We start from the raw sequence: 26187 nt of genomic DNA on the forward strand, positions 1-26187 counted from the left end.
CAGGCAAATCAAGCACAAATTGGTCATTGTGCTTGATGTTCTGAAACCCGCCATTGTGTTTTAGTGTACTTCTGCTGTGGGAAAACCAATTAAGGAAACTTGGACATCTGAAAACTCTTGGGGCCAAACGTGTGACAGACAGGGAGCCTCATGGCCAGGCACAGGGATAATTAATGGAAGGAGCAGTGGGTAGTGGTGAAGCCCCTACATCAAACCTCTATTGGTCTATTGTGGTGTTGTTAAAGGACGGGAGGCTGTGGGCTACACTGTCATTCACAACTCTGTGGCAACACTCAGAGCTGTGTTGTGACATTAATTTCTGCTTTCAACAATTTTTCAAGCAGTGTTTTCCTATAGTCAGAGCTGTGCACTGTTGCTTTCCCAGGGGTGTTCATTAACTGACCTGGCGCTCAACCACACCAAAATATTCACCCCCATAAACCCCTGTCCACCCTTCTGCCTCCTCTGTGTTTTTTTCTGATTTAATTGTCAGCCTCATCCATTACTCATTCAAAACAAGGCCTGTTGTAAGCACCTCTGCGCCCGCCTAGCCGTCTGTGAAGTGTTTATTTACTTTTGACGGTGGTGTGCAAATTGGAATGAAGCGCTGTGACATTGGCCGTCCTTCTGGTTCAACATGGGACCAACGCTACATTAGACCGAAAGATGGCTGGAGAAAGATGACTAATAATAGTGTGATATAGACACAGTATAAATCAACATGAAATACGTAAGCTGAGAAGCAAATTTGCTGTCAGATTGCAGAATCATGTCATGCCTCTTTTTGGTGCATAAATATTATGTGGGCTTACAAATACTGTGTGCAGGTTACTAAAGGTAACACCATGCAGGAACTCCACCTATAACTTTGACATTTTAATGTGAACTAAAGCCCTGAAACAGCCAAATGACATCTTCATAAATATTGAATCAATCCTCATGTCAAGTTCCATTATGTGTTGATATAACACTTATTAGCGGCATCCCTGTAGGATACTTTGCAAAATTCCAACTCAAAATTATGTTGAAGTATATGTAAATTTGAAAAACACACTATGACAAGAATACATTTTTCACATTCACCTCAAGGTCCTTTCAGTGCCGATGTTTCTGAGGTGCTGTATTATACATCTCACCAGAGCCGACCCTGACCAGTTTGATGCCTTAGGCAAGATTTAAGCAACTCTCACACACACCAATCATTGTGTTGACTCATAAATGTCTGAAATGTGACCCAGACTACAGCTCATTTTGTACGACATCAGAGGCAGAGATGGTTGGAAACTGTGTTGCATTTTTGAAGCTTCTTACATTATCAATTGTATAAAATCTTTAAAGCAAGAAGTCCCTAAGCTGTCAAATATATGTAGTGGAGTAGAAAATACAATATTTCCCTCAGAAATATTGAGGAGCGGAAGAAAACAGAAGCACTCAAGCAAAGTACCACTAACTTGAACTCTAGTACGCTACTTGAGAAAATGTAGCCTATTTAGTTACTTTCCACCGCTGATTATAAACAACAGCATGTTAAAGACCAACAGCTACAGTAATTACACCTGGCATTCATGCAGAAAACACGTATTCAATGATCAGTGATGCGTACTGTTTGCTTAGACTAATCGATAAGTAATAATGCAAAGGCTTGCAACTATTAATTACAAAACAAGGTGGAAAAGGGCGAGCATTTTCATTAACTAACTTATTACAAGCAGGACTAACATTAGCCAACTTGACTAAGACATCAATAAAAATGTCTGCCTGGTTTCTTGCACACGGTGGATTCTTCATACATCTCACGTAGTAGAAAACGTCTGTTCGTAAAACTTATTTTGTAGGTTCTCAAAACAACCTAATACTCTTTCCAATATTCCCATATGAATTTAAGGTGGGTGTAGCTGATGTTAACTCTTGTTATTTATTCAATTAGTGAATGTTACTGTCTTCCCCAGTAAGCTAGTAACACTCTGTACCAACAGTAAATCTGATCTCTGTCTTTTTTTTTCTGTTTTTAATCACTTCTTGTTTTTCTTCCCTGGGCACCAGGGGACTTTGGTCTTTTTGACATGATATATTGCTGATGTTTCATGGTCAGAGTCAGTCGCTAATTCAGATTATTCATTCTTCATGTAACGTCTGCCCACTGATGTTGCTCTGTTAATTAGACAGAGGAAGTGTGCAGCAGTGGGCTATCAAGCAATGGACTGAGTAAGATGGTGGACCACTGATAGCGAGGAAGCCGGTGAATCAGACAAACAAAATGTTATTTACCGGCCGTTTTACAGCAGTTATGTTCTTTGCACAAATAAACACCCAACCACACCACCACAAAGATTAGATTATTTTTGCTTCGCTCACTTTGGGGCACCTCTGTGGATGGTTGACACCCACAGCATTTGCCTACTATTTGCCTACTCTCTATGACATGGGCCAGCCCTGCATCTTGGTTTTAATCCTTTGAAATCTTTTCTCTCTTTACAGATGCATTCTATGACATTGTCACTGTTGGTGCCCCTGCAGCCCACTTCCAGGGCTTCAAGTGTGGCGGTCTGCAGCGTCTCCTTAGCAGATATGAAGCAGAGAAAAAAAGGTACATGAAAAAACATCTTGCAAACAGGTACACCGTGGTGTTTGAAATGAGCATGGGTGATTTAATACAGGACACATGCTGAGGTGGAAACAGGCTTGTATTGACAAAAGAATTTAACTAGGGAATAATTGATAGTGACAAACAAATTTGTCCCTAGCCTGTGGACTTGATTTTCCAGGCTCCATACAGTTACGTACAGCCAAGCAATGCTGAATATAGACTGGAACTCCACTGCCTCTGACAGCTCAATTTGACTGGTGGCAACAGGCATGATGGAAAAGGTTTGTTGAGTAAGAAGTTCTTCTGCATTGGTTCTTTTCCCTGGCAAGCATTTTTTCTCCCTCCTGAAGTTGTATGTTAACTTGTCACTGAAGAGCCACATATACTGCTACAACTTCCCAGCTGCCAGCTGGTGTTCAGACTTAGACTGCACTTGAAGGCCAAGTGGTTACAACAAGCTTTTTCTAAAGAATGTGGAAATTTCTCATCACTATTGTTGCTACAAAATATATGAGACGAACAGCCACCTGAATCAAATGAATGCCAGATGGCTGTATAAGTGCTGTATTACTGTTAAATTTTTCACAGTGAGCAAGTCCTGTAGGCCTCAAAATTTAAGGGATAGTTGGATTATTTGAAGTGGAGTTGTATAAGGTATTTATCCATAGTCAGTGTGTTACCTTCAGTAAATGTCAGTTGACACACACCAAGTGTAGGAAGCCAAGAAATGCATTGCTGTGGACAGCAGCAAAATGTGTTCATTTTACCTCACAGAACACGGGAGTTGCTGGTCTACCATTGCCTCGATTGGTTAGTTTGTAGTTGTGTGACTTTGGACATTTTGCTTACCTTCTGTTCTGGTAATCCTGCTGCTTCTCCAAGATGGAGGCATATCGACTGCCGTCTAGTGTAGGTAATACGCCGGCGAAGTACCTTATACAACCTCACTTCAAGTAGTCCAAACAATCCCTTTATGCTGAAAAACTATGAATTCTTCTAGGATAAACTTATGTACCAAGAAGTATGAGTGATACACTGTCTTTGCTCAGACCACTGCTCAAACTAGATATATTGAGTTGTTCTCACTGACACACAGGGAGCCTCTCAGGTTGAGTTCTGTGTTTGACTGAGTTCAGTCTGCAGCTCTCTGCTTGATTGCTTGATGGGAAAAATATGTCTTGTGTGTTTCCCTTACTGACCGAAACCGCTAGCAACACAAACACTCAGGGTTGACTGAATAAAATGCTGCTTTGATTTTATTTTACACTCACAGATACAAAGAGGAATGTATATGCACATATACTGACTGAAAGTGCACTGAGGCAACATATCTATATGACTTCCTCAAGCCTTAGATCAGCAGTATCCTGTAAATTTTTGCTGTCTTTGCCCTTTGCATGCAGGGTGGAGGTATATGTCACTGGAGTTCAGTATGTGGTCACTTGAGTGATGCCAGAAGAAATGAAGGGTGATTTTTCCCAAAGCTCCCCATAGAGTGCAAAGTCATTACAGACCATGCCAGATCCAATTAGTTACAGAGTTTGCAGCTCAAGAAAGAGGGGAAGAGAGGCAAGATGGAGAGGGGTGAGGTGTGGGTATGAAATGGATAAGTTGATGGGAAAATAGTTGGAGGCCTCTGCTGATAATAAAAAATAAAGAAAGGACTTCTTTACGCTAAAGTGCACAAGTGACTTTGCTGAAGATGGTCAGTTTTATCTGCTAGCATGAACTATGATAAGGTTAGCGTATTTTCGAGAATCCACTGAAGTGAAATCATTTCCTTTGAATGAGAGATTAGACTTCAGAAAGAATTCTCCAGGGAGACGGAGCTTTTTGTTTCATATTTGACTTAGCTAATGACTCACTGTAGCTTAAATTTTCCAATTTTCCGCCTGGCTAACTGACTACGGCCTGCGCTGAGCCTTATCCATGTTTGACCTGGAATGCAGTCATTTGTCAGTCATCATCAGAAATAAGAATAAAGTCAGTTTCTCTGTGATTTTTCAAAGTGTTCGCAGTGGCCATTTTAATGAAGGTGCATGTTTACTTTAAATGAGGGACATTCATTATTTCATGGTTTAATTTTCTTTTTATTATGCATGCGCTCAACATCTGACCAAGTATTTAGCCTGAAAGGACCTGATGAGGAGGTTTTTTGTTGCATGCGAATGTGAAGTACTGAAGTCATGTGCACATGTCCAGCTGAGTCACTTAATTGCACAGAAAGTCAGCCTTTGAGCAAAGATAAATTTGTGCGCGCACACAGACACTCACTCATTATACTCCTCCCAGTATGTCTTCTCGCCTTTCAGAAGCAACCTTTTGTAATCACATTTGATTAAAAAGGGAACAATCGGCGAGATGTGAGACTTGGCTATTCATTGTGATATTAATTCATCAAAGAGAAGATGGAAAAGGGTTGAGGAAGGGTAAAAAAAAGGAAAACCTGAGCACAGAGGTGTTACCAGGAGGGCAATAAAAGAGCTATTCGTCTTTGTTCCCTGGACACTAGAGGAGAGGGAGGGGGTTTCTTTCCAGATCCATTAAAAACCTGCATTGGCCAAACTTGGCAATGACCAGAGTATGCAATGTAGTTTGTCTCTCAGGATGGGCCAGGAAAGAGTTTAATCAATAGCTACACTTAGTATTCCTCCAGAAACCCTGCACATGTACACACAGGGCAAGAGCATTTATCTTTCATTAATGCATGCAGTCCCACTTAAATGGCTGTTTTAAAAGTCACTGGATTTTTATCCGTTTTTAATTGAACCCTGTAGACAGAGCTGTGGATTTGCTGAGGTGTTCTAATCTTTCATTAACAGCCTCTTTTGAATTATTCAGCTAATCTGCATAACGATGCAACCCACTTTTTTTGGACACGGGTTTTATTAAACCTGAGCTTTGCCAATTTTTTCCTACCTGGACTGATGGCATGTGTGTGTCTGTCTGTTTTTATTGCACATATATGGGAAGAGGAGACATTAGAGCTGTGACGTATGGATTTTTTCTGACTGCGGTCACAAAGGAACATATTCCCCTGGGATGGCGGTTTACCACGACTGCCCAAATAATTACACTATATTGGATTTTATTGAAAGATAGTGTCATAAGTGTAGTGTAGCTCCTTAAAGCAGAAGGGCAGTGCATCATGTGTGTCTGGCCTGCAAGTGAGGCAGAGTGAGTAGCAACCAAGTGATGGTACTGCTGGTGGAGCAGAAAGTCAAATTTAGCAGTAAGCTGTCAATCTGGCAGTAAATGTACAGTTAAGGTTACAGTGTGTCACTTAAGAAGTGCTGCATCTTTTCAAGGTCAAGAAAAGTCTCATCTGTTTTAGGGATGTTAATGATCAATCATTAATTGAATAATCTCCATGAACTGATTAAAAATGTGTTAATTGATAATTAACGAGAGCCATAAGAAAACTTAAAATGAGAGAAAAAAAAGAAAATGAGAATAAAAGTGTTTTTATCTCATTAATTATTAATAGTCAATCAATTAATGTATTGCTAGCAGTTAAGGAAAATGCACAAAATTTTCAGTCCTGGTTTGCTGTTTCCCGACTGCTGGGGAAGTAACAGTGGTTGGTCTCATAGTAAGATGAGTAGGAAAGGCTAACCTCAAGCCAATGCTAACATTGCACTTTAATAATGTCGGCTCCGGTTGTGATTGCATCCCTTTGAGAAGCATTATAACCCAGCCTTGTATTTCAGTGTCCTGTCTTTATAAAATAAATCCATAATGATCATTTATCCATTTTTTCCTGTTGAAAATCATTCTTAGCTGCCCACTGAACAATCCCATAATGCCTTGGATTGAGCATCAACCAATCAGAGGCTTTGCTCCTGACTTGTCAACCAGTCAGTGGCTGTGTCTATGACTTGTCATATAACGGCACTGATCTATAGTTGTATTATATCCATGTGCTGATGTCAAACATATTGTACAGTGGAATAACATGAGATTAAAGTTTGCAGTGCTGACAGTAATGAGCTCAGCCCTGCGGTAGTGAAATGCAGTTACTATCACAGCCCTAGGAGATAAACAGCAGCATGTGCACAGTTATGCAGTGCATTGTTAGACAGAGCCCTGTTTGTAAGGTCAACTGTACTTAGTTGGTGCAGAAGCTGTGCAAAGCAGCTCCTCTCTACATGTGTCTTTGAATTCTGTCCACCGTAACAGAGAGGAAGGAAGCACTGTCATTTCACTAGGCCTCCTGGTCAAGCAGAACTGCCGAGTGACACATTTCTGGGACGCGGAGAGTGGTTGAAACTACATTGCACACACTTAATAGAGTCTCTTGGGGCCGATGTTCAGATTTAATGCGACTAGCAGCATGTTGTCCAACAAAATAACTTCCTCCCAGGATTACTGTGTGTGTGTTCAGAGACAAGACGTTGGCAGTGGCTGCGACTCCATGCTGATGGACAGCAGCTTGTTAGTTCTTTGCCTGCTCTGGAGTCAGCCTGCTCCAGGTTCTGTGGCTGATGGAGAGGGACGCTGGCAGCAGCCTTGAGGCTTATCTGGTCTCAGATCAGGGTTTCCAACTTGTGTCTAAATCACTGAGGAAAAACTTTGGCTGCTATTCTGAGAACTGATGTGAGATCAGTGCCCAGTGGAGGATTCAACAGCAGATGGAGTACGGCAGTTAAAAGAATCTGGTTTGCGTTCAGATCCTTTAGCATGTATTCATAGCAGCAGGGCAGGCATTTCACAACAGCCTTGACTGTCACACTCCCCCCAGTTTGGCCTTATGCCTCTCAAAAATTTGCAGCTACAGGAGCCTTGATGCCCCACCTGCGCTGCCCCAGCTGATTTCACCATTTTCTCCTCTGCCTCTTTTCTGTCAATACAGTTTACAGACACCAGTTTCCTTTGTTGAGATTCTAAATTGGGCAACATCGAGTGAAACACTGCACACTTAACCAGTGGTGGGATGGATTTCAGGGCTTGAATGAACCGCTGGAAAACCACCGTGCTTTTTAAGCATGACAGAGAGAGGGCGAAAGAGAAAGTGCTCATGTGGACGAGCTCAAGAAAGGGAGCGTGTGAATAAGAGCAGACATGCCAACGTGATATAAACTTTCTTTGATCATAAAGCCTAATATTATTCCACAAATCTGTGGTTCACACTGTAGAGTGGAGAGTATATTAACAGTGATAAACAGCTAGATCCACTTTACATATGCTTGTCTCCTATGTATATTCATTGCACTTCAGCCTGTTCATGCTGTCTGTATGGAAGCAAGTGTGCCATGTGCCAGTGTGGCATTTAGATGCAATGTCATTATAGATCACACACTATTTATTATGATACCATTATTAAACTGACTTCCTGTGTCCCTGTACTTAACATCAACAAATTGGGAAAAGAAAAATACAGATATATATATATACAGATAATCATTGTTTTAATTGATAGCCTTGCTGCCCTGACAGTTGATCTCTGTGCCCTCAAACAATTGACAACACCAAAGACCAAGTGGCCTAAAATGATGAAATTCCAGGCCTGTATAGCAGACTGTATTTTTCCTGTGGCCGTGTGGCGGTGGCCTGGTGGTTTGATCGTGCTGTCTGAATGACGAAGGAGGCTTTGGCAGTCACCTGGAGTGCTGCAGGGCTCTCTGCTGACATTGCTGCATTTTACTCCTGCTGGCTGTCAGCAGCAGGCCACAAGCTCTTCATTAATTTCTTCTCCGCTATTAATTAGCCATGCGCTGGAGATGCTTGCTTAATTAGGCCACTAGGCCCAGCGGTTTTCTGTCTCTCATTACCATTATAACCAATTCCTATGGATCACTTAGGAAAACCAAGGAAGAAGTTCATTCTGGACATTGGTGCTGGTTTTAGTAATCTGTTAGTTAGTCTCCTCTTAGTGTCCTGTGATACTAAGAGTTGCAACACAAATGTTTGAGCACGTTAAGGGGTCTTTTTTTCCTGGAGATCCAGTGCTGCTTGTTTGAATTACAAGAAGATGAGGGGCGATAATTTCATGAGTCAAAGGGTACTGTGCATGTTGTGCAGAGGGAGTGGCAGCACACCTTCGGTATTTTCATGGCTGGAGGCGCGTGGCGTACCGAGGGTGCACATGGAAATGAGGTGGGATTAAGAGGAATCCATTATCATACATTATCAGTGAGTGTGTTGGGCTCTGACAGCAATTCCTTCTAAAAGCATTGCTCTCCCCACAGTGACGTACTGACGTCATGTAATGGAGTCTGGAGGAGCTTCTCCTAAGAGGAAACTAATATTCTTTCAGAGGAGGAGTTGCATGTGCAAATATAGTGTAGCCCAAATATGTTTCTGAGGCCAGATGAGTTAAATTCTTATTTCTGAACATATGAAGTATCCACTAGTCTACATTGTTTCCTTTTACATTGCACAATTTCTTTTGGAATCGGGAATAATTACATTTGATTAGCTTGCATGAACCAGTAGTGTCTCTACTGCGAAACAGGGAACAGAACCATTTTTATTAAGGGCTTTATGTGTTTATGTGAACAAAAAAATACAGTAATGAAACTGGATGAGAGCCACATTTTCCAGGCACACCATTCTTACATTTAACAAGTACAGCTGCAGGACCAGTCATGATTCTGCTCCACTGTTCCACACCACACTGTTCACCACAGGTCAGCCTTTACTGAATGTGTCTTGAGGTCCCCACTGTGCCGCTCTGCGCTGAGAAGCAGTGTGGATCTAGCACATCAAATTAAAGTTTGACAAAGTGTGTCACACAAATTTCGAGCTTCACATGAGAAACAAACCTGACACCTTCAGGTGGCATTATAGAAAGTTAATCAGCTAAAGTGATGGCCTTGACAAGGTGTTTGGTTGAGAGATTGTGATATTAAACTTTATTCAAGGATAACTATTTTTTTCTGTGCATCTAGATGTGTCTGAAGTAATATTAATGTAAGGGTTTCGTGTGATTTTAGAGAGGTTTATAAGCAGTGGTGTGGTGCAGGTACCTACTTCCAAATCCCCTCTGATGAACCTCATTCAGTCGTGTGCTGCAAGAACAGGGATGGTGTTCGTTGGTTGGGTTGGTAGGATATGAGAATTGATGATTGGTTAGGGTTAGGATAAGAATATCAGGGTAAGCCTATCAGAGCCAGTGCAGGGAGGGTCATACCTTTGCTTCACCATCCTCAGAATAAAAAATGTTGCCTGATAAATAAGCTAATCTATGACTGAATCACCATGTTTGTCTCATTTTGAATAGATCTTATATCCATGCATTATGCCATTAGGACCAGTAATACAAACAAACCACCACAAACTGGCCCTCATCCTATAGTCTGTGGCTAATGTTAATTTAATAATTATCGTTCCTCTCTGAATTCAAGCAGCTGAAGTTAAGTGACAGTGTGCAAATACTACTGTGTGATTTTGGTGACCTTACAGGAACAGTTCTCCCCCAAAATCAGAAATACATATTTTCCTCCCATTTGCAGTGCTGTTTATCTATGTAGATTGTTTTGGTATGAGTTGCCAAGTTTTGGCTGTAGAAATATCTACCTTCTCTCCAGTATAATGAAGCTAGATGACACTCAGCTTGTGGTCCTCAAAGCACCAAAAAAAAAAAAAAAACTTTTGAAAAACAAAACACCAAAACAGTCTAGAGGGATAAACATCACTACAGGCCAGAAATTTTGGGGTGAACTGCCCTGTAATATTACATGTCACTGTTTATAACACAGGTGTTCATCCCTTGCTGGATGGGCATTTCAAAAAAAAATTGAGGGCATAAATTAAGAGTATAGTCTACCCACTCCTCCAGGCACCACTACGCCACAGATCAAGAGGGAAAAATGCAATTTATGGGCACATTTGAGACATCTACTTATAATGCTGTGTTTTGTATAGATGCAGGGAACATACAAGAAGTGTGAGTTTCACCGTTCTTCATTTATTTTATGGCACAGTGAAATTGAACTTCTGAATCTCTGAGCTTCTGCATCACTGTGATTAAAACAGTCAAAACACAACCTTCAAGACTGAAGTTTTAGTCATTAGTTTGTGCCTTTAGGGGGAATAAAAAACAAGAAAATCAGTTGAAAATCTCTATACTGCATGTATGTGCTATAATATAAAGGGTCTGTTAGGTCTGAGGACACACATAAATTTCAATAAATAGCAAGAAGACTTAAATGTTTACATAGGTGCTGGACAAATGACTCACAGTCACATCATGAATATTAATAAACATTCATGTTCCACATACACAGATTGTACACAGTCAAAGCAGCGCCTGGTGCTTTGCTTCTTCTGCTGTTATAAGGAATTAGCTAACACTCTGTGAACTTATATAGTACAAAGGACCATCTCACCTTTTCTTTTCTTTTCAAGGGATTTTCCACTTTCTTTGGGATCGCTGCAGATAATATAACACCACAAGGCAAAAGAATACTATTTATATCAGACAATCAAAAAACACTCATCTGATCAAATGGCAACTGCATGAGAACAAAATGTTTAACATAAAAGAAAATCGTTTAGATTTCAGCATGAAGAAAGTCTACGATCAAACAAACAGTCAATTACAAGTTCTTCTCTGGGAGCTCCTTTAATCAAACGTAAAGGATTTGGGAAGAAGGAGACCTTTATGAGTTCAGGTGTGCTGTGAGTCACCTTGAGGCTAAGTCCTGCCAACAAAAGACTGAGACAGGTGGGTGGATTTTCTGCTCTTGTATTTATTTATTAATATACCATGCACTCCAATGACACCACAGACTATGGCCTCAGACTTTGCCCGAGGGTTTAATCATCCTCTCTCTGACATATATTCAACAAAAGATAAATATCATAAGCTTCACGATGGCTGTAGGTGAGACTGGGCACGTTACAACATTTTCTGCATTTCCCTCCACTACTTACAGACTATTTGGACTAGAGCTACCAAATCTTTATATTTTAAACTTATGTCTGCCTACTTATTATCCATACCATTTACAGATGATTGTATATGACATATCAGTCACAATATTTATTTGAAAAGAGGAAGTCAGATGTTGCAAGTGATCCCAACCCTGGGTCCAGTCGGGAGGTTGCAAAATATTAAAAATACATTCAATTTCACAAATTAACCTTCACTGTTTGACTCAGTAAGCATAGTATTCTGAAAATATGCTTTGTTAAACAATAATATTGTAATATTATTTATTTATTTATTTAGTAATAATTAAATAAGAGGCATTGAGTTTTTTTTATGCATAGAACATGTACCTACCTTGAGTCAATGTGCAGATGTTACAGGTTCTATTCAATCTCTCTACATTTCAAAAAGGGAAGAATGGAACAATTTGAAATGCAATAAGTCTTTATTAAACATGTATGTCTTGTACAAAACTACATCTGTTAAAAAGTTTTTTGTCACACTCCAGTCCATGAACTATTTTATATAACTTTATTTACCTCACAATGTCTTGTATATTTAAAAAAAAAAAAAAAAACGATTTGTATTTGGGTAAACTATCATTTTATATGCCCCACAAGGACTTGAAAATACTAATAATGATTATAACTTGGATTTCTAAAGTGCCTTTCAAAGTACCCAAGGCTGCTTTACAGAAAACAAAATGAAAATAAATAATTAAAGAAAGAAAGAACACAAAACAAGAACAGAAAGCAATGAATTGCTGGAGATGTGTGGAGCTACAAGCTGTAAGCCAACTAAACAAAAATACAGGTAATTAATTAGAGTAAGCACAGAACAAAGAAAACAGTCTGTTTCCTTTATCATAAACTTCTCTCCACCACCTGTGGATTTGTTCACATTTTATTTATAAATCATTTATTTTATTTTTAATTATTTTAAGTCCAATTTTGTATCTCAATAAAGACTTTAATTGATTAATGGGAGTGGAAGAGAAAATGAAAAAGTATGAGACAATAAAAATCCTGTAGGACATATTAATATACTCATACCAGTGACAAGAAAAAAACAGGAACAAAAGGTGGGAAACATAGGACCCTCCTCATACATAACTGTCTCCCAGACAGACAGTCCACCTGTACAGCACATGAAAACATAGCCACTGTGTACCAGTCGTATGCTGAATGTTTTTAATTGTTCAATAAAAAATAAAAATAAAAAAGACTTGTTGCAGCCGTCCCCTGTTACAAACGTTCCCAGGCTACCCTATTTCTTTGACTCTTGTGTTGGATTATATTTTGTATTTTTGCATCAGGCCCCGTTTTTTTTTATTGGCACCACTTTTGAAAAACTTGGCACACAGCACTCCCAAATTACATCAGGGATGGAAAACATACCCGAGGCTGGAAATGACAATCTTATCCTCGTGCGCAACATCCCCTTTGGCCTTTCATCAAGTTTGCATCCACAGATTCATGCTGTTTTACCTTCATATGGTTTGCTGTCTTGGTAGACCCGTTTGGACTGACAGCAATGCTGATGAGGCAATTAAAGTTCCTTGCCTTAGCCAGCCTTAGAGGGGATCAATTCTGTCCTCTAGCATCAGGTGGCAGGTCCCAACATTCATTATTGCCTGCATAGACTCCCTAATGGGATTGGATTTGTACTTATGAGTCAACAGGGCTGTTATTGAATCTCAGTCGCTGGAGCAATTGTCCTCTTCCAACAACTTTCTCCTTTGCCTCTTCTCTGGAATATCTCCATTGTTGCAGTCCTGTAGGATTTTTTCTCTTTAGTTCTGCATAATGTAATAAGACGAATGCAAGCTCACAGGAGATGAAAGGGTTTTACAGACTTTAGTTTGTCGCTGTAGATTATTCAATTACTGTCCTCTCTGTGCCTAAAATCTTAGTATTTGAAGGTATGGTTATAGAAGTGGGCATAACAGAGGTTTTCGAGTAAGATACAGTGGCGTTCTGTGTGGTTGAGTATTCACATTATTTGCCCTGTGTCTCTCTCTTACTTAGCGATTCCTTTGATTAGCTGCGAGCTTGTGGGTGGTAGTTCTCCAGGGGCCTCATTAGCTGTAATGACAAGGCCAAGATTTTAAAGTTAGCCAGTCAAAGACATAGTTAGTGGCTAGTACCTACAACAGCACCCTTAATTTCTTAAGGCCTTCAAATTTTCACACTTATTGATACATCAGGTAGCGCTGTTCCACAGAGTGACTTCTAAAACAGCACTGTCTTTCCTTCACTGCAAAAATATTAGGAGTGCTGCTGAGAATACTGTATTATGCCAGCCCTTTGTATGTGCCCCTCCCTTCTTCCCTCCCTCCCTCTCTCTCCATCTCTCTCCATCTCTATCTCTCTCTTATGTCAATTATGCCTTAGGATCTGGCTCTGGGGTCTGGCCTACATAGAGGCTTGCAGAGCTGACTCTAAACTAGCTGGGAGGGTTGCAAATGACTGCCTCGCTCCACGCTACATCTGATGGCGGGAAGTCAGCGGAAACTCATTGAAAGTCACTGGAACTTTACCCGAGGAGAATGTTTGATTGGAGTGATTTGCCCTGAATCTAGGAACTGACAAAAGGTGTTTTTGTCTGAGATTAAATAGCTCCCTAGAAATGAGGAAGGGATTAATTATTCATAAAGCAAAAATGGGTTGACATTGGACTGCAGGTCCAATTTGACAGCTCTGGCTGAGTACCTGGAAAGCGTTGCTGCTGTACATTTTCAAGGCAGAAAACACGTAATGAAACAAGCTCAGAAAATGAGTACACCATAATGTAATGTTTGTAGTCACTAAAAACAAATTATTTGCCTGTTTGTCATTACTTGACCTCAACACACCTAACAGGCTTTTGACATTGTAATGTGATGATCAACCACTCTACAACACATTTTTGATCAGATGAAAGAAGCATTGTTATGAAGCTTTTCTGTTGACGTTATACAACAATAAGAGTTGTACTTTTGTTTTTTTCAGTCCTCTTCATCAGAACCATACTGTGTTAATTTGATCTATGTTGTCAGGGACTGATTTACACCTGTGATGCAAGGTAAATACAATTAGGTGCAATCGCTAGCAGTTAAGAAAGGTTGCACTTGTTATTCACAGCGGGACACTCAGGATTAATGCTGGTGTTGTAGGTGAAGTTCAGAGTTGCTACAGTTAAGTGCACAAAGAATCTAAGCATGGTGTATTACATGCTCCACAACAACCAAAGGCAACGAGAGAAATCATTTTCTAACAATAAAATATATTTGGTATGTTTGAAATGCTATTTACAGTAGCAGTCTTTGCATGGTCTAACCACAAAACATATCTACAAAAGTGTAGAAACATTAACTTAAAGTGGAAATAGACAACTTTTTTGCTGTGTTTTTTGTCAAAACTTATCATCATGAAGTAAATATTGATTTCATGGTGTAATAACTACAGAATAATGACCCCATTCACATTTAGATTGGTTCCCTATAACTCTCGTTTTCACTTCTAAGTCCAGTCTATTTCCCAGTAAAATTTTGTTTCCATTATAACCTAAATGAATGTACAAATTGACAGTTTTCTCCTCATGTTTTCTTCTAATGTTACTTTCCCCTCCTCCCCAACAACAACCCCTGTTATTACTCATTTGTGCAAAGTAATAATGTCACTATGTAGTAACTATGTTATTACAATGTAATGCCCATCATTACAATAGCTTTTGCCTGTTCCCAGATCCAGTATGAAATTGTGAGTCAGTGGATATGCTCTCTTATTGTTTAAGTTGGTTAGGATAGGCCAGGCTATGAGGAAAACAGAAAGTGATCTGGTGTTGTGCACAGGTAGCATAAACAATAATACCACTTGGAAACTCAAGGGGTGGGAAGTTGAAAAGTTGTCTGTTTCTATTTTAAATCACTTTAAATGTATATTTGGTGTTTCATGTCAGTGTTAATTTTGCTGCCAGATCAACCAAGTCAACCAGCGCAACCAACTAAACAACCAAATGGCATCAATAGAAGTAATTTTGCAGTAATAAAATACACTTTATGTGTTCAATGTCATATTTCTCTGAATTTTTCAGAAACTGGAAAGTGATCCAGTGTTGTGTGCAGGACACAGCAGGACAAACAATACAGTTTTGAAACACTAAGTTGAAAAGTTGTCTGTTTTCACTTAAAACCACACCTTGCAGGAAAAGGGCAAAACCTGTTCTTGATCAGTTGTGTGTTTGTCTTTTTCATGTCAGTATTTTTCTGCCAGATGGAGCAGGTCAGCCAGTGTGTGCTACAGTGTAGCTTGGACCTTGCTTGATATCAAATAGTGTCTCTTCCCACTCTGCTAGTTTTGGCTGGTACAACTAGACAAAACCAGCAGCACAGATCAGAACAAACATGGGATGAGTCTCAGTCCAGTATGACTTCAATCTCATTACAAGCAAGTGTGGTCCAGTCCTTTTCAAATTTCCAGTGTGCAAGATTTAGGGGCTTTATAGGCAGAATATGGCAGAAATGGAATATAATATTCATAAGAATGTTTTCATTAGTGCACAGTCACCTGAAAATCCTCTTCAAGGGGATTTGCATCCTTAGTTGCACCAGCATGTTCCTACAGTAGCCTAGAACAGACAAACCAAACACTGGCTTTAGATACAGCCTTTTTTGTAAGTTCCATGGCCACTGTAGGTTCTCCTATTATACACTTGAAAGTTGAGGGTGAGGCCAGGTGCATGCAATCTGCAAGATCACCACTGCATGGCACAAAAAACCTTTTTACATACACATGTACTGGTTTGGCTTGACTCTGTTTGACTCTGCATGTCAGTCTAGAACAGCAGCACTTCTGTTCTCCATTAGAACACAGCTACCTGCTTGAAGGTGTGTCTTCTAACTGAGGACAAGCTTAGCTCAACTTGAAACTCTGTAAAACAGCTAACAAACATTTCATTTCCTATAAATTCTTCACATTAAAAGTCTCCCATTTTTGTTATTTTAACAATTTTACTATATAACAACAAAATCAGGATATGCTGGGTTTTCATCAACCATAACTTAACATGACTTGACAACAATATGCCTGAAAGCGAACATGAAATAGTAAAATAAAGACAGAGGAGAGAAACTAAACTTCAAACCACAGAGATTCAGTTAAAGGCTACAAAAGTAGTTAGAGCTGAGCACATGGAGATTTTCTCTCTGCCCTTGCACACACAAGTAGAGTCTCTCTACACATGCTTGTTTGTGGTTGAGAAAGAGGGAGTTTGTCATGGGTTGGCCACAGTCAGTGAGATGTCACCGCAGCCCGCTTGGAGGCAGGCTTTGGCCCTAATCCATGCAAAGTCCATCTCGAGAGCGTGACTCAGCACAGCTCTCTGCGTTAAATGTGGTAACGGAAATGCAAATCAGCGTGGCATGGTTCAACTCAGCGCGGCCTCAAGTGATAATGGAAAAGCCCCATAAATCCTACACACTGGTCCTTTGAATCAGATTTTGGCCACTTTTATATGTAATCCACAAACTGATGCAGCACTGTATCCAGTCCATGACCGTGCAACTGCTGATCTGTCCAGTCTGAACTGATGTGTTCTTTTCCTCCTCCACAGCTTCAGCACTGCCTACCAGTGTATCTACTACTCTCCAGAGCACACAGCCAAAGCTCAGGAGGTTCTCAGCACCATGAGCCTCCTCCAGCCTCTCATCACAAGCTTAGCAGACCAGCTCCTCCAGGCTGCTCAGGAGCACTCTTCCCCTGGACTGAGGGATGCACTCAAGAACCTTTCTGACAAGGTGAGGCAGCCCCCAAAACCTTCCACCCACCCTCACCTCCATCCAAACAATCCCTCTTTGTCCCACATGGCCTCAAGCTGCTGCAGCACTCAGACCACCTTTTTTTTCATGGACACATCACCAAACATTGTCAGGTAATACTTCAGCCTGAAAATCCTTTTAGTTTAATCTTTAACTGTGGCGATAAGTTCATTTAAACACAAACTCCTCTAAAAACAACTTAATTATTTGCTCAGGGGCTCTGTTTCTAAGCCTATAACCAATAGTTTTCCCATTGGAGGTGCAATCCGAGGACTGTTCAGGTGGATGTATTAGCCTAAACTGCCTGCGACACTCTGAATATTTACCATCTCAGAGGAGTTATCCTCCAAGAATGCTTTTGTACCAGCCCTGGTGTATTACCCTGCTAGTTTCATTGCAGATAAAACTGTAAAATTTATAAATTATCAAAATAACTTAAAAACTTTAAATCCAGCAGTGTCTGCGACACAGTTGCACACACACGTACACACTAAACAGACAACCGCAGGAAAAATCCATAACTCATCATAAAACCGCCAAACTAACAAAAGTGAATAGCAGCATGGAGGTTTATGGAGTTGAGGCGTTTTTATCAGTATAATTAATGAATTACATCTGGTGCTGTCAGATTGCAATCTGTTGTGGGAGAGATTGTTTTTGCCACAGTGGAATAGAGCCCAATCAGCCTGCTTAATTGGTACATTCGCTCTGTCACCACTTCCTCTCATCCTTGATTAGACACGCACACATTGGCCAAGTAAACCCCTGGCCTGGTCAGCACAAGCAGGGCTGCACTCTGATTAAAATCTCAAGCTGTGTGTGTGTGTGTGTATGTGTGTGTGTGAGTGTGTGTGTGTTTTAGGGCGGTAGAAGTGTGAAACCGTGTGTTTTAAAGCTGATATTCAAGTGACATCGCTCTCTTCAAGCCCCAGAGCCACCAAACATGAACATCATGCACATTTTATGTCAATCTTTCCTCCTCCACATCTGGTCATCTATCACAGACATCAGCTTTTTTTTACAGTTACACACAAACACCTGTGTGTTGGCATACATGCACATATTGTTGCTCACTTGTGCACACATAAGTCGAGTAAATTTCAGTTATGCTGCCCAAAATCACAAATTTGCCTCGAAAGGAAGTGTTTGACAAATTGGGAAATTAACTTAACCTGTCTTGCCAAGAGTTAGATGAGAAGATCAATACCACACTCATATCTGTCCATTAAATATAAGGCTATAGGCAGCAGCTGGTTAGCTTATCTAGGACTTGTGACTAAATTGCTTGGTTGTTTTATCTCTGGCTAATGTTTGCACACGTCCTTATTTAATGTGTTTTTTATTGTGATGTATGGTTTTGATGCAGCAGTTCCTTTAATCCAGACAATTTTCTCCTTTGGGAGACGATAAAATAACTTTAGCTTAGCTAAAAAATACTCTGTCCAAAGGTAACAAAATTTGCCTGCCAGCACCTAAGGTCACAAATTAACATGTTATATATTTTATATATTTCTATGTATAATGAATTAAGAAAAAAATAGAAAAATTGTTGCATGTTATGAATAATTAGCAACAGATAGAAACAGGACTAAAGGGAGTTTTGTTGTGGCATATAGTTGTGAGTCAGCCACCTTGCTGATCTGCTGTGGCTCGTATGTGTGCCAGCCCTATTGTGCATCTTTCACATCTGCCCTTCACCTGACTTTTTCATGTGTAACTGTGGAATGGCTGGCACACAGTTTTTAATCAGACGAAGCTCAAATCCTGTTACTAGATGAATTTCATAATTATAGGCTATACATGTGCACAGACAAAAATATAAATGGGGAGAGATAGTCGGGGCATTAGATGCAGTAAAGGGTCACATGCGGGAGTCAAACCCACAGCTGCTGCAGAGGACTCTCAGCCTCAGCACATGGGACGAACACTCTACCAACTGAGCCACCAGGTCACCCTAGGCTATACATGTCTTATACAGATCTATTATACTGTCACCTCCTGAACAGATTTCACAGTTTTATGAACAGTTTAGCTTTTGAGACCATGATAAAATCACATCTGCTATCATAAAATCCTGTGGTTTGTATATTTGCTTTCACGGACCAACCGCACCTTTTCAGGCGGACTTGGTCCTGTTGTTTGGGCCACACCAGGGTTCAATTAATAGCTTTCACACCAGTCCAAACAAACCGCACTGAACAGGCAAACCAACTGCGGTCTGTTTTAATCGCACCAAATGAGGTAAGTTTTCACACCTACCTCATGTGAATACTTCATCTTTGGCTGTGGGGAATAATATTGGGCATTTTTCACCATTTATTCACATTTTGTAGACAAAACAGTAATTGAGTAATCAAAGGAATTTGAAGATTACTCAATAATGAAAACACCCTCTATCTTTAGGTCCTTGATTCTGATTAGGAAAACATAACCAAAACCTGGGACAAAACAGGAGAAAAGACACACACACAAAAGAAAACAACCCCCACCATACTGGCACTTTACGACAGACAGATATTTGATACCCTTCTTACAGACATATAAATAAGGGTAGGTGTATTTTAGAGTGTGTTTCTGCAGTGTGGGTGAAGATTCTTCAATAAAGACACTGAGTCACATGATCAGAGAACCTAGGAAAGATGAGACACCTGCAAAGAAAATCAGGGGGATGTAAGGACCTTTTTCATCAAGTACTCACTGTTGCTGACTTTTTCCCTTCTTAGTTCAGACCACCTGACTCAAGGCATAATGCAATATTTCACTCCTGAATGCTCTTACTGGGCACACTCTGAGTAGCATTGGACATGGCAGATGCGCTGTTGCTTCTCTATATAAGGTGAGGATTCTGTTGATGATGATAATAATAATTTCACTCTGATGATAATCACAGTGAAAAGGCAATTGCAATGCATTTCTCCTCCCTCCAGCTGTGTCCTAGGACAAGTGATGTGTCTCCGCTGCAGCGGTTACCTGGGAAGAGCTGTACGTTTGATCGTCTATGCATGATTATTTTAAATTATATGGTGTATAGAGGTCATACACGCAATAGTGAGTAAGTGTCCTCACAGCCAAGTGCTGTTGGAACATGACCAGCTCTATCCATTCAGCCTCCCTCCACCTCTCAAGTGATGTTACATTGAGTGAAAAGCTCTATTTTTAACTCAGCCAAAATCCGCTCATCCTTCAGGGTAAAACCATTCGAAACCATTCGGGGTGAATACATTCCTACAGTTTCCTTCTTTTTTAGATCAAACGTGACTTATTTTTTCGCAGTTGGAGTCCACAGAGGCATTTTCTGACTTGCACTTCTGCTCAGTCAAGATCATATCAGCAGATATATTGAAGAAAGACTAGCAACAGTATTTCTCCCAGGGGATTTTGAGTGTTTCAGATCTCTAAAACAGGTAGGTGTGGATGAGCTACACTGAGGAGTAGTTTATGCACGTGGAGGAGCAAAGTTGCTTTGGTTTAGCCTTAGTGAGAAAATGATGGTGCCGAGCTTTTTCTTCTGTGCCCAAAGGAGTGCACCTCTGATATTTCACTTTGAAGGCAATCTCTATATGGATCCTACAGTACAGTCAGTGTATCATTAAAATGTTTTCTGCACTTAGCTGTAGGTCCTGATCGTAGAGAATAAAAGCCTTGGTTTTGGCTGACCTTATCTCTGCCCGTGTTAGCCTGGAGGGGATCATACGATTGGTCGTGTGTGAGTGAGTGAGTGTTACATCAGCCCGTCTTTCATAGGCAGTTGCAGGCTCAGTTTTAAAGCTCGAGTGAAGATTCTGGTGCCATATGGGACTAGATGACATCCAATGATGCCTTAATCATGCCAGCCTGTTGGGAATGGAGCTAAATAATGCTCTAAAGTTAGGGTAAATTTTTTTTGGGGGAAAAACTGGCGTTACCATTTTCAGAGGGGTCACTTGACCTTTTGCCTCAGGATATCTGAATTAAAATGGGTTTTATGGTTCTTAACAGACATGCTAATCCAATGCAGCTTTTTGCATGCAGTATAAAAGCATTATTTTGCCTGTTCTAAATGTAGTGTATTTAAATATTTCTGCATACTTGGGTACCTACTATATTGGAACTGCATAAATTGGGTATGAAAAGCTGAGGCTCTAATGGATTAAATGAGCCCAGTATAGAGGAGAAGGCCCATCCCTTCCAGTGTGCCCCCTGCAACCTTACTTTGGATAAAAATATGAACAGCAGTCAGCAGCAAGAGACGAATCCCCCAACCGGCAGGATTAATCTGGTTGGGGAAAGTGAGAGGCAGTACTTGCCCCTCCCTCATTACCACCACTGTGGTGCCCTTAAGCAAGGCTGTTAACCCCAACCGCTCCAGTGGAGTTGGACTGGACAGCTTCCAGGTGTGAATGTTATCAGAGCGTCTCTGCCAAGGAAAACATTGCTCTCAGTGAACCTACCCTGAATAAATAAAGATAAAAAATAAATAAATAGATAAATAATAAAAGTTTGTACCTGTTTGAGTTGGGCCATGTATTACACATATTTTGTCATTTTTGTAAGACTAGAAAGTCCCACTTTGTGGCAGTTTTTGTTCTAGTCTAGTTTTGTGTGAACTACATCTCTCATCTCACACGATATACGTCATCAGCCCCAACATCACTGTCACTGTGTAATGTTCAGCGGCTAATGATAGCTTTTGGAGGGAAAAGGTCATGACGTGACTTATTTCTGCACTTCTACCTGTGTAGTCTTTCTAATTATGTCTCTTCACAATCTGATACCACAATTTTACGACAAAAAGCAACTTTCTTGAATTGTGAAATTATCTTTTAAATTGCCAAACACCATATGTGTAATTCCTGGCATAATGCAAACGGGTTCAAAAAGTCACAAGCTTTTATCCAAAGTAAGGTCCCATGGTGGACCACCAAAAGAGGAGGGACATCACCCATCTTCTGACCCTTCCTAAGTACCACCCCTTTTTTGCTCTGTGTACCTCTGTCAACTTTCTCCTTTTCCTGTAAAAGCTACATATAGGGTCACATCTTAAGTTAACTAATGTTAGCAAAACACTAGCTAACTGGATAACTAATGATTGCAAAAGGTTAGTTAACTAGCTACCTTATGATTGATGTAGATTAGCTAGCAAGTTAGGTAGCGTTTTGCTAACTAATTTAATGAGAAAATATGTTGCTTTTACAGGTTGTAAAGCAATGTCTTTTACTGATATTTACTGCTATAGTTTGGTTCTCTTTTCAATGTGGACAATCCTAACTCATAACATATTTAAGTAAAATCCCCCAAAAAACAAAATGTTCAAAATAAATGTTTTGGTCTTTTGTTCTGTTCATACAGTTAAGGGAACCCACGGTTCTCAGTTAAATGCCATTACACATCTAAAAGTAAAACTATGCAGGATTTTTTTTTTTCCTCATAAAAACAATACATAGACTCATACCACAACTCACCAGAAGTGTGTGGCGGGTGGCACCTGCATCCACAGAGACCCCGCCCTTTGACCTTCTTATTTCCTCATATTTAGCTGTGTTCAGTACACTTTACCAACCCAAAACATCAGTATTTTACATCCTAGGAGTGAGACTCAGCAATCACCTATCTCTCTCTTGTGTTTACAAACAGCAACTGACAAATCCTTCTTGTTTTACATTTAAGACAACTGCGAATATTCTATACAAAAAAACACTTTCTAGATAAGAAAACTCATACTATTCCATACAAAAGCCCACAAAACTTGTCAACCCTCTGCTGGTTGCATGTGGCAGTTGTAGTGGCATTGCAGTTGGTGCTTCACCATCTGTTGCCGATCGGAGATCTGCTCTTTACTGGGTCCACTCTTCTAATTAGAAATGTGATTGAATGATTGGTTTGTTCAATGACATGCTTGATTTGTAATGTAAGAAAATTCCATAAAAAGTATAAAAACGTCACTGTATGTGCAGTGGCATAGTCAAACACATGAGTTTAGTGGTTAAGGAGTGCAAATATCATCCAGATTGTTTTAAATAGCTTTGTTCACTCATCTCAGGAAAGATAATGAATAAAACATGCTCTCATAGATTGCAAATTAACATTGAGGTCAGATAAGCAGAGTTCAATCTGAATATGAATTTACATTTTGAATAACCAGTTTCTGTTAAGTGTTTTGGTTGCTGAATCAAGCATGGCTCATTTTTTTTTTTTTTTTTTTGTCATTTGGACACGTTTTATCTTTTAAAATGATGTTTACTCTGTGTACGATTGTGTGCATCACCGAATAGTGTTCCAGCAGAAATGCTTGTTCTCAGGCAATTACATGTGTAGTCTTATCCATAGATTTCAGCTCTCACATCATTGACTTACAGTAATGGAACTCATTTGGATCCATGCAAAGCAATTCAAATGGATATGAATTAAACACAATAGTGTAGTCATAATTTGCTTTCTCTGCTCACATATTCATCAAATGGACGATTTCATGTGGACAACGGTCTTTGTATGTTTTTTTAATCAAAAGCAGAACCGTTAAACCAGGCTCAGATGGAACAGTGTTGTTTTCTTAATGACTGAAACAGACCATAGCTGCATCGTAAGAGAAACACTGTGAAAGATATGCTCTTAAAGCAAGTCAGCAGTTTGTTCACAGTAAAAGCTATAATGAGTTTTGTGAAAACTAGTAACAGAAGTATCATGGCAGTGTTGGGTACGGTTAAAAGGCATGCTATGCAGTATTTTCCCCAAAAACAATGCATGGACTCATGCAAAAATAATCCCTCTTAATCATCAGCTACAACCTACTAGAAGTGTGTGCACCTGCATCACCAGAGACCCTGCACTCAACCATACCGTTCATATTTTAATGTTATTCAGCTAAGCTCGGGACATTTTACCAACCCAACACATCTATATTTGATGTCGTGGGAACAATCCACTATCTTTTTGGTGTGTTTGCAGACTGTCAAATCCTACTTATTCTACCTGTAATGAGGAGAAATGAATTAGAAGTGTATGATTATAGACCCCATGGGTGTGAAGCATCTTCGGTTCGTGTTAAGGTAGGGAATCATGATCCCCCAGAGTGTAGAGCTGGTGGTAGTGGAGTAAAGCCACTAGGTGGATTTTGTACTAAATCATTATTGTTACTGATTGAATCAGTAGCTTTATTATTTATGCAATGGGACATACTGTGGTATAAAAAGTACATAGTAAGACAAATTGCTGTAGACAAACATAAGTGTAACAAACTATACAGACTAACATAAAACAGTAAGACATAATAAACAGAGGTTTTGATTTGAATTTGTTAGTAGGAGAATTACATAGACATGTCACATTTGCATATGTTTCTGTGCATGTATGAAAGTGTATTCTGTAATTGGGTCGTGTATTCATGTATGCATCAAGGTGACCAGAGAAATGTGTGAGGAGGAGGAGGGAGAAGAAGGAGGAAGACATTAAAATAATATGAATAAAAACAAAATAATCATCATCATCATCATGATATCCATAATGATACATAAATATAATCAATAGATAGACACATTTAAAAATGAAGAAAGTGGTGAAGAAGAAAAAACACATATACACACATATGTTTAATCATAATACTTATAATGGAAACAACAGCTTTTAGCACTGGTGACTAAAGGACCAATATTAGCTCAGCTGTGATTTCTTCCTAGTTACTCTAAAAGCTTGATGAAAACAGCGAAAGCCACAGGAACAATTTTGATGTGATAATTCTTTTGCACATAGCCAACTACTGAGCTTTTAACCCTGTGAACAGTGCTTTGCAGGTCTGTTTTTGTACTGAACTGAGTGTAACAGTTTGAACCAGCAACAGCCTGAACCTACCACTGAACTGAAGACAGTCAGAATCAACACCCAAACGTCACACTGTTGCATTATGAAAAATTATGCACACACTTACTGATACTGTACATATGATGCAATTGCTTACCTTAGAAAAAGTCAACTAACTACATACTCAATAATCACAAATCTTAGAACAGAACTGAACTGAACGAAACTGTTTAATCAGCAAACTGAAGCATGGTTTCCACTTCTGCACGTCCCAGAACATCTTGATGTCTCTTGGCTTGAGAAACATGGGCAGGAAAATAAGGAATAAATTCTCAATGAAACTTCCAAAGCTTAATTTCGTTGCAGATCTTCAGTGGCATGAAACCTTTTGAATGTGATTTCCTTCATGGGTGTCAAGATAATGTTTATAAGAGAGAAGAAAAATTCTGTTACGCAAAATTATGTTTCTTATTTTTTTTTGTAGGTCTTTTTCGTAGGTTATACTGGATATAGTTGTAATCTGGCATCACGGGACTAATTCAGAAATGCAACTTAGCATGGAACCTCTCAATTAATTTTCAAGGGGCAAAAAAGCCTCTGCTAACCAGATAGACCTACAACCAATCAGAGCAACAAAGTCTGACCTACAACAAGTCAGAGCAAGGAAACGAGTGGTGTAGTGTTGAGTGAGGGCTTGGTCACACATATGTGAATGTACATGAGTTATCATTGCATGCTGAGGCGCGATGATATTAACCTCTTTGTTCCCATGGAATGGACGTGAATGGAAGGTGAATACTCACCAGTTAATTTCGTGGATGTATGACCATACCCTGACACGTGAAAACTGGGGCAGGGAAAACAATATTCTGAAATTAGTAAAACAATGCACAAAAATATGTTTCCAAAAACATTTGAGGCAGAAAATGGGCAATGCAGTAACAGAATTTTGATTCATATTAGATCATCACTGCTGGTTTGACTTCTTTTTTCATGAGCTTGGTAACTTTTCAAAGCTGGAGTCATTATATCATATCCACTCCATGTTAAATTAATGTTTGTGATTGGCCTGAAGAGAACCGGGACAGGCAGAAAAGACTTATCTGTCAGAGCAGACGAAACATGAGCTTTCAGATTCGTCTGGTTCCCAGATTC

The 26187-nt window shown here is 39.8% G+C and overlaps 1 protein-coding gene across 5 annotated transcripts in view; it reads left to right on the plus strand.

The window, feature by feature from the left end:
• The window catches only part of inpp4b (inositol polyphosphate-4-phosphatase type II B), a 195220-nt gene that overhangs the window by 134162 nt on the left and 34871 nt on the right, over positions 1-26187 (plus strand). For all 5 annotated transcript variants that reach the window (XM_084715166.1, XM_084715167.1, XM_084715168.1 and 2 more), the window contains 2 exons: positions 2479-2587; positions 17055-17238. In XM_084715166.1, coding sequence (XP_084571292.1) covers positions 2479-2587; positions 17055-17238 — 293 coding nt within the window. The remainder of the gene's footprint in view (positions 1-2478; positions 2588-17054; positions 17239-26187) is intronic.

This window comes from Lutjanus erythropterus, chromosome 3 (genome assembly GCF_056507025.1).
Source record: "Lutjanus erythropterus isolate fLutEry1 chromosome 3, fLutEry1.hap2, whole genome shotgun sequence".
NCBI classification, from domain to species: domain Eukaryota; kingdom Metazoa; phylum Chordata; class Actinopteri; order Lutjaniformes; family Lutjanidae; genus Lutjanus; species Lutjanus erythropterus.